Here is a 13,948-nt window from a genome sequence, read left to right as displayed (position 1 = left end):
ATCTCGCGGTCCGTGAGTTCGAGCCCCGCGTCGGGCTCTGGGCTGATGGCTCGGAGCCTGGAGCCTGCTTCTGAATTCTGTGTCTCCCTCTCTCTCTGCCCCTCCCCCGTTCATGCTCTGTCTCTCTCTCTGTCCCAAAAATAAATAAAACGTTGAAAAAAAAAAAAAATTTAAAAATGCCCACTCAATTTTCCATTTAGAAAAAAGTAAATATTGTGACAGAAGTTTTTTGAAAAATATTATGTGATACGAACTGCACTACAAAAGATGGGGTAAATTTCTAATTACATAGTTTAGAGGAAGGTGGGTGAATAAAGGTCTGCAAACCAAAAGATCCCCTTGGAGGAAAAAAAAGACAAAAATACATCATCTAAGATGAGGTCAAAGGGACCAGAAGCCACTCAAACACTAGTTCATGTGAGAGATCTAGGAGAAGGACGGCCAGAGATTGTACATATTTTGCATTGTAAACAGTATGTATTATATACACTTAAAATCTGTAATTAAAACCTAGTGAATCAATCTAATGAAAATCATTCACACGGCATTATGTAGACAAGTATGTTTAAAAAAATATTTTAATAAGCATATTCAGAATGGCAGACAGGGAATGGGAAAAGGGAATTATTTTACAGTGCAAAATTACTATGCATAAATTTAAAAACATCTAATTCATAATTTTAAATGCCTATTTAAATATTCAAATACATTTTAAAGCTCAACAGATTTATGTTGAACTGAGTTGCAGATTCTGAACTCCATTTGAAAACACATCATAAAACAGAATACCATTTCAAATGAAAATGATAGTGCTTTGCTGAGGGTGGGTATGGGGTGGGGGAAAACTATTAACAAAGTCTTCTTTTCCCAATGCAGTTTAAGAGTTCAAGAGTTATGAAATGTACTAAATCTTAAAGCAAATTAAATTCATGATATTACTAAAAATTTTAAAGTAGTGCAATGACTTATCAAGTTATAGTGGCTGCATTATGAAGAACAAAGTACTGTGAAATACCTGTATAAACACAAAATACAATTCATATTTCTTCATGAAAGGCTGAGCATTATGTATTATAGTAGTGGAATGTCTTTTTATTAGGTATACTTTAAAAAGGTAAGATTAAGAAAAGTAAAATTTCCTAACATGTATACATGTGCCATATTTGCAAACATGCCTGAGAATTTAATAAAAATGTTCCTGTAATTAGTTTCCAAGAACTTCACAAACCTGCAAACAAAATGCATCTTTAAAAAAAGGTGAAAACAGCGTCTCTAATATTGCAACAACTTAAAAAGTACAGCGTCACTATTCATTTGAAACACGTCTATAGACCATCTTTGACAAAGAGCTAGGAGCTAGGATACTTTGGATTTGTGTAATAAAAACTGATTTAGAAAATGGATTGTGACCATCTGCTAAAGCTGCCATTCTGGATAAATTAAATGTTGTAGGGTAAAACAAAACAAAAACGAAAAGTTCAGGCTTCTCAACAGTTCCACCCAAAACTCTGATTTACTTGGATATGTATGTAGTAACAGTGAACATACATTATATGAAGTCAAGTGTTGTCAAGTGGCTTTTTAACACTGTTTGGGGAAAAGAGTTGTTCACATTGGTGGAAGGAAGCAGTTCTGAACATATGTTAATAGTAATACTTCATGGGGGTAAGGCCTAAACCATAATTTCTCAGTGCAAACCTTTACTCAATTGTATTAAACAGTTGAGCCATTAAAAAACAAGACCACAGAAGATTTATTTTAAAAAGGCATTGGCTCTTGAACTGATGGCTGAAAATGAATTGGTAGAAGCATTTGGGGTATGCCTGTGTGAAAAAAACAAGAATAGTTAATAATCTTTTATAAAAGTTTGGATATAGGTTGGTCTATCAGCTGTATAAAACTACATTTTAACAAGAATTTTGCACTAAAAATAAAATGGCACTCTTGAAAGGCTATGCAAATAGATGAGCCTATTTGTAATCACACAGAGCAATGGTTATTCATCTTATTTTCATTTTGGAAATACACTCAACTTCATCACTTTTTCCACATAAAATCAATATTGTTATCTGCCAACTCCTTGTGTGTGCCAATATCTAAATATTGCTTGACCTTTTCCCCTGTTTAGTTAATGCAAAAATGGGAAATTTTATAATGCATATAAAAATAATCGAACAGGATTCTGGTCAGCATGATACATTTAAGCACTTAAGCTAACATTAAACTTTTGTCTTGCTTCAAAAATAATTTTGAAAATTATAGCAAACGCAAAACAAACTATGCGATCTAGGTATCATGCTTAATTTCAGAATTCTCAAACTATTTGTCCTTAAGTAGAAATTTGAAAAAACAAATTTTCACAATCCTTTATGAATGCTTTTACCACCTGTATAAGAAACATGACTTAGTTACTACACAAACACTTAAAAATTCATTAGAAAAACCTTAGCAAAATAAAATGAAAGCTGACAGACTCAGAATATCAATTCCTCTCATAAAAGTTTACCAACTGTACAAGTTAAGAAAATTATACAAGCTTTTGTATTAAGAAAGGACAGCTCAGTCAAGACATATGTACTGTAAAAATCTTTCAAAGGCTACAAAGAATCTGGAAAAATACAGAATGTATTTCTTAAGCCCAGATAAGAATATGGAAAGACATCATTGATGTCAACAATTTTACATATACAAACCTGACTTGGTTTATTTTTAAACTTCTATATATAAAAAATCATGCTAGCATAACTTTCAGGATTCATAAGGGTTTCCTTAATAATGACACTCAATTTGTATGGAGAGAAAATGTCTTAAAAAAAGAAGACATTTCAAGAAACTCAGAAAAACTGGTGTTCAACAGAAATCAGAACTTGGTTTTTTCTTCTCTGCCATCAAACTAAGCAAAAAGTACCGGTAGTGAGCTTTTAAGATTAACACATCAAATGAGAAGGTACAGATATTTCCATAGTTCATTCAAATTTACTAAACTATTTGTTATAGCCTTAACAGGGTCTTTACACTTTTAAAGTAAAAAGTCTACAAAGGGCAGAATTATGAAATCTTACTAAAATCAGGACTCATTTCAAATTTAACCAACTGCTTCAAGGAAATCAACTTTTTAAGGTAACCCATCAACCCTGAAAATTTTAGTCACACCAGATTTTACTCCAAAGAAAGTAAAATAAGTCTAAAATTTAGTCATCGGTGTTTTCAAGTTCTTCAAATTTTCCATGTGACACTGCTTCCTGGAAAAATTCAGAAGAACCTGGACTTTCTTTTCCACTGCTGTTTACCCTTCGCCTTTTGGCAGGTCTCTCACTTTTTTCATCAAAATCATTTTCATTTCTTGCAGTCATATGGGCAAGTTTTGGGTCAGTGGTAAGGTTATCTGTTTCATAACCATTAGTATCCACGTCTGCATGAAGTGGTTTCTTATTTCCACCTGTTGGTCCATTCACATGTAACCCTTCAGCTTTTATTTCTTCTTTGTTCAACATTTCACCTGGTCCATTAGATGACACCCCTACGTTGGAAGAAACATAAGTGAAACCGCTAGTATTAAAAAGCTAAATTTGTAAACTATTCAGAAACAGCTATTATGGAATAGCTTTTCATCAAGGATGAGAGATACCAAATCTATGTATATGTACAGTCTGAATGCTGGCTCTATTTACTTAGTAACTGCGTAACCTTTGGCAAAAGTTATTTACGTTCTGCGTACCTCAGTTTCATCACATGTACAATGAGGGTAGTAAGAGATTTACCTTACAGGGTTGTTGTGAAGATTAAGTTATAAACATAAAGAAGAAATAGAATCTGGCATATATTAGAAGCATGTTGGTATAATGTGACCACAAATAAGCAATGGGTCCAGCAGTCTAATAAGATAAATTAAAGCAAAGATATGCACAAATTATTAGACTTAGCAAAATGGTTATAACTTTCTAATACTATGTAAAAAAAATTTTACATTCCTTAGAAGCTCGAGTTTTCTACTGCCGTATAAAATGACAAGACTTTTTCATTCTTAATGTAAATAAACCCATGGGTACTGTGTTTTAAAGGTAAAGATTACATGTTTATCTAAATATATTTAAATAATCTGCCACTATGTTAAAAAAGTAATGCTGGCACTGTCCAAACATACATTTGAAAATGATGAAAGCAAACACAAATGTCTCCATAGTAGGTAAGAGAAGAATAATTATTCTGATAAAATTAACAGTGAAAAGGGCATGTTACAGTTGACTGCAAAATGGAGTAGACATTGTGGAGACAGACATTTAATGTAAAATACAGAATGCGCCACAGGAGAGAATTAACTTTTAATTATCTGAAAAATATTCAGTATAAAGGATGAGCTTCAAATATTATATTTGGTCCAAGAAAATATTCTATTTCCCCAGCTCAAAAGTGCACTCAACCCATACATGCATACGGGGATGTTATGCACCATGATGCAGAAGGAACCATTCTGTTACAATAAAGCACAAAGAGCTAAGTGACCACTGTGAGTAGGTAAAAAATGAGATTTCAAGACACTAAGCCCCTTACAAAAGAAAGAAAACTGAATTGGCGAAATCCATCCTTTCCTTGAAAACCTAGGAATCTTGATTGTGCGTACCTAGGTAAATGGCTTCTGGGCTACTGAATAACTTAATTTATATACACCTTCTTAGGTCAAACTGCATGTTTTCATCAAATGGTTAAAAAAGGGGGGAAAAAAAAGGAAAATTTATTTGGTGTTATGAGCAAACAGGGAAAGACCAAAGTAGTATCAACTATTTGCATCCCTGAGCTTCTATCCCCCAGTCCTAAGATCAGAGTTTTAGCTTTTTACTCTACCTCAGGATAGCATTAGACGTCATCGAACCTTTTTAGACCAGGAAATGACTGCTGGGCCCTCTTTTCTGTTTGTATGACTTGTTCTTAGGGGGAAGCAGTGAGGGAACAGAGAGGGGTCATTAAATGAACAAAATATATTTGCTCCAGCGGTGCCAGTGTGAGACCAAAGGTCAGAATAAGGGACAGTCTCTCACAGTGTTCCTCTTCTAGTTTCTGTCGTGAGGTCAACTCTCCCTGGCCCTCCCCTAAGACTGTTACATCAGAATACAGGTGTGCAGAGCTTGTCTCTAATTCACCCGTTTCCTCCTTAAGAGGAGTGGAAGGCTTGTCTTACTTAGGAAGACCATTTTAATTAAAGTAGAAGTCAAAATAATTTTCTGACTAGGTCTTACTAACACAGTGATCTTTGGTCCATTGTACATTTTAAACAAGAACGTTACCTGAACCTTAAACAAAATGGAATGCCATTTACTTCTTTCTCACAGAGATAAATATAGGATAATATAAATATAAATATAAAAAAATAATATAAATATCCAATATTTATCTAGGTTTCTGTAGAGTACTCTACGTTTCTGTAGAGTATTAATGCAGAGCCTGACACCTGCTTTATCTTTTCTCATCCTTCAAGGATATTACACTAGCAAAGAAAAAACTATTCAAGCCCTTGTTATCTACTACTTTTCACCAAATGCTTTAAGCACTTTTCTGATAAAGTGTTACGGCTCTCAAAGTATTTCATAAATATCTATGTACTTCTGATGTGAAATGGTGCTGGAGTTGTGGTCTAAGAGTTAACAAGAGTGTTTCTATCCAAGCATCCCGACTAAGAAAATACATGCTACTCAAGAATAAATTTCTTAGAAGAAATGGTCACTATTGATAGTATATTCTTATTAAGCTTATGTATGTATGTTCATATTATGTATGTGCCATGGGTGCTGACAATTATTATTTTTAACTTCTGCTTTGGAAGTTTAATCCAAACCAAAACTGAACTGCCCATGCTACTAAAGACAAGTGCCCTTCATTAGGAACAAACAGAAGAGTTTCTTTGGTTGCTTACCATTCTGATTACTATTGCTTATAGTGCCGTCTTCTTTCTCAGACTGGCTGTTACTACTGTTTGAGGCAGTTGGGGGAGGGGATGGTGCTCGACTAGAAGCAGCACTTTCACTTTCATCTAGAAGACGATCCATGTAATCCCTTAAAATAAAGTGAAATAATGAAACAATCACCTTCTTATATTTAAAAAAGCTGAAAACTAAAACTGAGGTTAAATTTAGAAGGCTTTATTAGCAAATATGTCCTAATTTTCACTTACATTCATTCCATTGCCTCATCTATCCCACCAGGATCTGAACATTTAAATGGAAAGCTCCTCTGGTTATGTTTGTTGGGAAAATGCATAAAGGCTTTTAAACTAGCAAATTTTAGAGACCTATAGGAAGTTTTAAAACTACAGGCAAGTGCTCAGAGTGGCCCAACTAAAATCAGAGGATCTGTAAGTGAAGAGACAGGGATGATGCCAATCAGAGGGAGTACAAAATAATTTCTGAACAAACACAGATTGCAATTTTAAAGCTCCTCAAGACTCTGTGATGGCTACAGCAATACCTCAAAGCCAAATTAGGGCCTACCAATGAATCATTTCCCTGAACTTTCCTGGATATTTCGTATATTATCTTCCTGCTAAATCTGAGCTACAAAAAGCTCCCTAAATTCCTCGGCTTATGTGCTGCCTTTGTCTACCAACATATCATGAGAGGTGTGCTCACTTCTTCCCTAGGTCGTTCCTGAACTACATGGGATGGGAGAAGAGCTGTCTGTACTAAGTGACTTTGGGTTGGGGTTACAAGATCTGAGCTAAACACTCATCTCTGAAAGTTTAGTGTCTTTACCTATATAAAATCATGTATGTGTCTACCACACAGGGCTGTTGCAAAAGGTATGTGTAGGAAAGTGTTTTGTAAACTATGAAGTGCTATTAAGTCACCAGAATAAAGGTCTGCAAACTGTGGCCCATGGGCAGGCCACAGGTTTTGTGAATAATATTTGATGGAACACAGCCACACCCACTCATTTACATAGTATCTAAGATTGCTTTTGTACAAGAGCAGAGCTGGGTAGTTGCCAGAGAATTTAAGGCCTGCAAAGCCTAAAGTATTTACTCTGTAGCTCTTTACAGAGAAAGTGTGCTGATACCTGCACTTAACTAATTCCCTAAAGGCAGGAATTTTAGTCTTTTTGTCATCACTGTACCACCTGGCCTAAGTTGTGCATAGCACAGAGTAGAAGCCCCCAAAAAACTTAAAAGTCATTATTTAAAAAATTCCTCACAATAATTATAATAGGAATATTAAGACAAATCTTTAGAATTTCTGAGCAAGAAAGTATGTGGGTGAGAAGGCAACAGTGGAAAAGGCTTAGGCTTTTACTGAAAGTCTGTGTTAACAGTCCACCAAAGACTATTAACTGTAGTTATAACATCAAACTACATGATCAGACTGTCCCCTAGGTTATGGGGATATAATAAATATAGGGATGTGAAGTTTCCAACACATATCAAAGAAATGTATGTAACCATAAGCTAATCAACTTAACATTCTAGGCCTTATTTTCCTCCTCTATAAATGGAGGGAAATAAATTTGATGGTCTTTAAGTCCCCTTTAGCTTAATGCCATTCATCATAATTCCAGAACAATTATGTAACGAACTGGAAGTACACAGAAACAGAAATGAGTATGAATGCCAAAGGGATTACAGAAGCTATGACTAAATAAGAACAGATGATACATGATGAGGACTTGTTGGAAATAAATTTGGTATGGTGGAAATGGATAATGGAGGATGTTAAAAGCCAAGCAAAGGAAGCCAGAGTTGACTGGATACCACAATGGTATTATAGAAGAATTACTATTATTTCTTAAAGATTAATGGCATCCATAGTGCTTAAGGAAGAAGTCAGGTGGGCCATCCAGGAGGCTGGAGTAGCATTCAGATAATCAGAGTTATGCTGGGTTAAGTTTTTACTTAAAAAAAAAAATATTTGCAAGCCTGTTGCAATAAAATCTCTAATTTGCATATGGCTACCAAATCTTCCAGGTAGTGAGTAGAGAGAATCTGCAGTAGAACCTTGCAGAGGTGGTTTATAAGGCATGAAAGTGGTAAATGCACTTCATTTTGGTGAACAAATTGGAAGGTAAAAATGTCACAGAAAAATGAACAAATGACTTTCAGGATAACGTGCTCTATGGATTTTGACTAAAAAGATGAAAAAACTCACATTTCTAATAATGTTTTGTGCACTCAAAGTGCAACTACTAACAGAAGAAGGTCCTGGAAGCAAACTAGAAAAGAATCTCCATGTTTACAGAAAACCACAATTTCTGCCCTTTGGGAAATAAGGTACGGTCTGGTCACAGCTTCTCATAGAAGATGTAACATAGCTAAAAGGGGTAAGTAGGAGTAAAAAATTACAGTTTGTTCAGTTAAAGAAAAAACAAAACCAAAAACTATGGAACACACAGAAGGGACGTAACTAAAGCCTACAAAACCATAGTATTTTCGCCTACAGGGAAAACCACGTTTGTTCACTTCATACCATTACACCAGGGGGCACTGTAAAATCTTCAAGCATGAGACAAGATGTGGTATGGGACTACTTTTAACTGTGGCTACTCCACCTACAGATACTTAACCCTAAGAGGAATCAAGGTTGTAGACAGGAGTATCTTCAAAAAGTTTCCAGAAGCTATGGCCAGATTGTTAATAAGAAACTACAATGTTTGGCGGCACATCCCTACCTAACCTGTTGAGCTTGACAGCACACAGGACCAACTAAGCCAGCCCACAACACTTCCCTTGGTGATGCTTTCTGAAAGAGAAAACGGGATGAACCATGGGTCTGACCCAGCAAGGCAATTCTTATGTTCTTACTGCTGATGACGACAGATTGCCTGTAGTTCGTGTGTGAACAATATTTCTGAAATGGGTGAAAAAAATGAAAGATGTTACTATGGCTTTTCCCTACAGAATAGCTTGAAAATTGTGACTACTTTAAGATATACTCTGAAGCCTACATAGCTATATCTCATTCTATGTCATTATACCTCAATACTACCAATAAATCATCAAGAAAAAAAATTAACTATAAATTTATAACATTAAGCAATTAAATTTGGAATACTCTTTATGGAATTCCATTCTAGGCATCGTGAGCTTTGAATAATGGGGGATGAGGCAGAGTCCAATGTCCCATGATGTCCAGGGGCAACCATACCCATTATTCCCTTTTAGATAATTTTGCTTTGGATTTTTAGAGTGTGTGATCCTCCAGGGAAGTGACCAGCAGAAACACCTGTAAATGAACATGACCAGAAGCAGTCCAGCCTAGAGTTTGAATAAAGCACAATCAAATATGCATATAAGCACATCTTTCAAAGGCAGTTATTTGGCCAGCCCTAAGAACTTTACTGGTGCACACTGACCAAATAAAATCACAACTGAGGATTATTTGTATTTTGTGAACAGCAGGAAATAACGAAGGATAGAATGGTGAAGTTAAATCCACCTGACCAATTCATCAGCATTTTAGAACAACTCACGTGAGATGAAGGGTTCATTCAATACTCTATGTACTTAAATTCCTAGAGGCAGCAGGACAGTTTTTTCCAAAGCTAGACTAAATAAGGCTCAGATTTTGGTGCACAGCGACTGATACAGACATATGACGGACGCACTTTGCATAAAGACTACATTCAATAACAACCCATACTCCCTGTATCACTGGGAGTAAGCTAAAGTTGGATGACTATTATATACTATTTCTGTTAGAGGAAAGGTTTCAGGAAATTGGGGAAAAGGGAAGTCATCATGCGCATGTTCTTTCCTCTTTAAAACACTTTGTAACAAAAATGAAAATGAAATTTCAAAATGAAATCATTTAAAAAATGAAATTTGACCTGATTTATTTTCTCTGTCTTTTCCCTTTTATATCATCTATACCCAAACCTTATTTTGGTTTCTGGGATCAAAAAATAGATTAGACAAGGAAAAATACTAATTTCCATTCTTTAATGAGCTTCTATGAGGCATTCAGCTCCACAGTTTTTGAAGAGTCTCTTTTCTGTTCTCACTGTGCTCACAGTATTAGATAAAAACTATGTGCTTATACTGAATGGAACAGAAGTTAACTAAAACATGCTTTAACAGCTATTCTGATCCGTTTTCTCTCCTGAAAACATACTCTAACATTTGCTTTGATGTATTTATTGTCTCAAATATTATGAATTGTAGTTTATGTTTCATAAGACACTGAAGTCTAAATGGCCTATGAAGATATATCTGTTAACAGATATATCTGTTACTTTAAACTAATGTAAACTCCTATCCTAGTGAAAAAGGAAGATTCTACAAATCACAATTTTCTCAAGAAAAATCCAAAAGCAAAAATATATGACTCGACAGAAAAAAGTAAACTCACGTTACACCAGGATGAAGATTATATTTCTTTTTTCCAAATCGCGTTTGCTGAGCAAAGAAATCATAACGTTCAGATTTTTTCCACATATAATAGAATGCTACACATTCACCAACTGACCTTGTTCGAACCTATAAGAAACAAACACTTGTTTTTAAGAATCATCTCCTCCTTAAAGGAATTATTTCATGAAAAATATCTGAAGTGTGAAAAATTTAGCTGTACCTTAAGTAATATATAATACTGTACGTATAAAATACAACACTGCAGCAGCGTTGTTAAAACTATTCTTTATGAATCCCCATGGAGAGAAATAATACACTGGCAACAAATCTTCAGATATTTAGCATTATGCTTTTTAAAACCATCTTAATCTGGGGCACCTGGGTGGCTCAGTCGGTTAAGTGTCCGACTTTGGTGAGTTCAAACCCCGCTTCAGGCTCTGTGCTAACAGCTCAGAGCCTGAGGCCTGCTTCGGATTCTGTGTCTCTCTCTTTGCTCCTCCCTTGCTTTGCACTTTGCACCTCATTCTCTCTTGCTCAAAAATAAACATTTAAATAAATAAATACATAAATGCATCTTAATTTACTATACAAATAAATACTCCTCTACTGAAAATATCTGAAAGTGGCATTTAATTAAAATTAATGTTATGAACAGTATACTTTTACTCACAGAATACCTAGGGAGTCTACTTTTAAATTCCCATTTAAAAGATTCTCTTAGAGGTCTTACTGGTGATCCAGACTCAGTTATTTTACTTTCTAGAAAGGCTGAGAATATTCCATAATGAGTTGAAAGGTATAATAATGCCAATGCTAATTCTTTGTTTACTACGTTACTCCAGTAACTGGTGCTATATCTACCTATGCGACTGAATGGCTCTCCTTACATAAATGTTCAACACCAATGAGACTGGCAAATGATGTGGACAACATCCCCCTTTGCAATACTTAGCTTGCAAAGCTGGTAGGGTTGATGTATGTAATAAAGTACTGAGAGTTTAAAATAAAGAAAAAAGGTATCTGCATAAGTGCTGGAATGCAAGACCACATAGCTTGAACCCATAAATGTCTAATCTTGAAGTAAGTATCCTGTGGGACTGACTGCACCTAAAGTCAATTTGATGACATCCTCATTTCACTACCTGACATATTTTTCTTTCTTCCCCTATGCTTGCACTTTACAAGTTTGGCCCATGCTGCTCTAAGACTGAAAGCTATCAAGGTTTTTGTTTTTGTTTTTATCATCTTCTCAAGCTTTTTTTTTTTTTTTTTTGCCTCCTTTAGAATCTTAATTCTATACAGACACCAGCCAAGTCGACTGTACTTTACTGAGAGCAAAAATTGAAAAGGTATTTTGGGGCATGCAAAGTTAACAATATTATGAAAAATCTTCAATAAAGTAAGCCTACAAAGAACTTATGTTTAAGATCCAAACTTCAATTTCAGGAATAAAAACAAAGTCTTAATGTTTTCACTGGACCATTCTTCTCCTTAAAGAATTACTGTCCTCTTTTTTTGTTCACTAGAGTATATTAGGTATAGATAGGTCAGCTGACCTCTGGAACACAGAAATATCACCATCCCAAATACTTACAAAGAAATAAAGGTCTTATTTTCCATATGACATTAAAGGCTTTTTTGACTAGTAGTTTCCAGTCACCTAATAGGTTATTTCTTAAAAAAGGGATTTCTGGAGGGTTGCTGCTGCTAGTTATTATTCCAGCTTACCATTCCAGGGGTCCCCTCCCATAGGTAATCCAGCATGGTTTGATCTGAATATAGGCAGGAATGCTGGAAAACTCATATCCAAAATGTCCCTTTCAACCACGAAACAATCTATTTTTTTTTTACAATCATAAACATACATATCTACTCATTAGCATAATACATGCCTTTCATAGAATATGCCCTGTGCTGGAGGTAATCAGTTCATCTGGAAACAACATTAAGGAATATGATACCTTTTTGACACCAATGCTACAACTCAAAGTATCTCTTATTAGTTTTATGTCTGAGGCCAAATACCAAAATGCAACAAGTTAATCAAGAGTAAACTAGTTAATGCACAACAAAATTAAGAAAAATAAACTCACAGGATTTATAAGCAACTATTTACAGAACATAACATATACTATTAAATATGTAGTGAAACAAATTAAGTAGATACTACCCAATCACATTAAGAGGTATAAGAAGAACGTGGGGACAGACTTTTTAGAACTCAGACTTAAATTAAGCCCATGTAAGCCCAGATACTTTCAACACCATCCTAGACAAGCCATCACACAAAACTTAGATGATATCTTTAAGGAAACATGTAATGCAAAGGTCCTTGTCATTTCTATTTGCTAAAAAATGTGCTAAAAAATTTCTAGGTATAAACCTAGAAATTCCTTAATTTCCTCCACTTAAACTATTGAGATTTTAATTTTGTGCATGCTAATTTCCCACAGAAACAATACAAGTAATTATGCAGTTCTTTTGGGTATACACGGACACTGTATTATTGATATTATCAATATGGAATGATAAATGGATCATGTTACATACAATTGTCCAATTATAAAATTATAATGTATAATAAAGCTGATTTATTGAGATACTCTTCTAGAAAATTAAATCTTAATTAAAACCAAATTAAATATTAAGTATCTGATTTTAGACACTTGGGACTTAAACAAATGTAAAAAATATTTTAATTGTAAATAATGTCATGTTACAAATGTTTTAAAGTTTAAAAATTTAAAGACCCTCCTTTAAAACAATCTGTCCCAAGTTTATGGAAAATAGTTTTAAACAATTCCATTATATATACACATCCTACACAAAAGTTGATTAACATATTTGTAAATCAGTCCAATTCTTTTTTTTTTTTTTTAAATTTTTTTTTTCAACGTTTATTTATTTTTGGGACAGAGACAGAGCATGAACGGGGGAGGGGCAGAGAGAGAGGGAGACACAGAATCGGAAACAGGCTCCAGGCTCTGAGCCATCAGCCCAGAGCCCGACGCGGGGCTCGAACTCACGGACCGCGAGAATGTGACCTGGCTGAGGTCGGACGCTTAACCGACTGCGCCACCCAGGCGCCCCTAAATCAGTCCAATTCTTAAAGTCATCTAACATCATGCACTGACAACAGTCACTTAGTGAAAGTCTAGGCATGTTTATAATTCCCAAAAACTAACAGAGTAAAACATTCGTCAAAGAATGTTTAACATTAGAAAATAATTGATATAAGATGACCTGGGTTAACTAGCTTTTTATAAAAGAGAGAACATATATATCATTACTTACTTTATTAGCCTGAATCAAATGAAAATCTTTTCCATAGGCCTTTAGCCCTTGTTCAAAATTTCTACACTCTTCTTCTGTCCAAACAGATAATTCCTCTGACAAAAAGAGTAGGAAAACTGTTAAAGCAATATTCCCCCAAATAATGCACATGAACAGTTACAAATAAAAATGTAAGTTTCTAGTAACAATAAGGAAGTATTTTACTCCTGAGCTCTATTACCGATGACTGCAGAAGATAAAGTGACAAAGACTCTGTATTTAATAAAATTTTGGATGATCTGGTCCCTAATTCTCCAATTTCAACTTGGGCCACTTTCTCCTTGA

General features: G+C 34.8%; 1 protein-coding gene across 13 annotated transcripts in view; it reads right to left on the bottom strand.

The window, feature by feature from the left end:
• Nucleotides 1–560: 560 nt before the first annotated feature.
• MIER1 (MIER1 transcriptional regulator) overlaps nt 561–13,948 on the bottom strand; it is a 60,863-nt gene continuing 47,475 nt past the window's right edge. For all 13 annotated transcript variants that reach the window (XM_043575205.1, XM_043575206.1, XM_043575207.1 and 10 more), the window contains 4 exons: nt 13,625–13,719; nt 10,329–10,456; nt 5,909–6,048; nt 561–3,520 (listed from right to left, as the gene is read on the bottom strand). In XM_043575205.1, the coding sequence (XP_043431140.1) occupies nt 3,192–3,520; nt 5,909–6,048; nt 10,329–10,456; nt 13,625–13,719 (692 nt within the window). In that variant the 3' untranslated portion in view covers nt 561–3,191. The remainder of the gene's footprint in view (nt 3,521–5,908; nt 6,049–10,328; nt 10,457–13,624; nt 13,720–13,948) is intronic.

This window comes from Prionailurus bengalensis, chromosome C1 (assembly GCF_016509475.1).
Source record: "Prionailurus bengalensis isolate Pbe53 chromosome C1, Fcat_Pben_1.1_paternal_pri, whole genome shotgun sequence".
NCBI lineage: Eukaryota > Metazoa > Chordata > Mammalia > Carnivora > Felidae > Prionailurus > Prionailurus bengalensis.
This window is presented reverse-complemented; position numbering and strand designations above follow the sequence as displayed.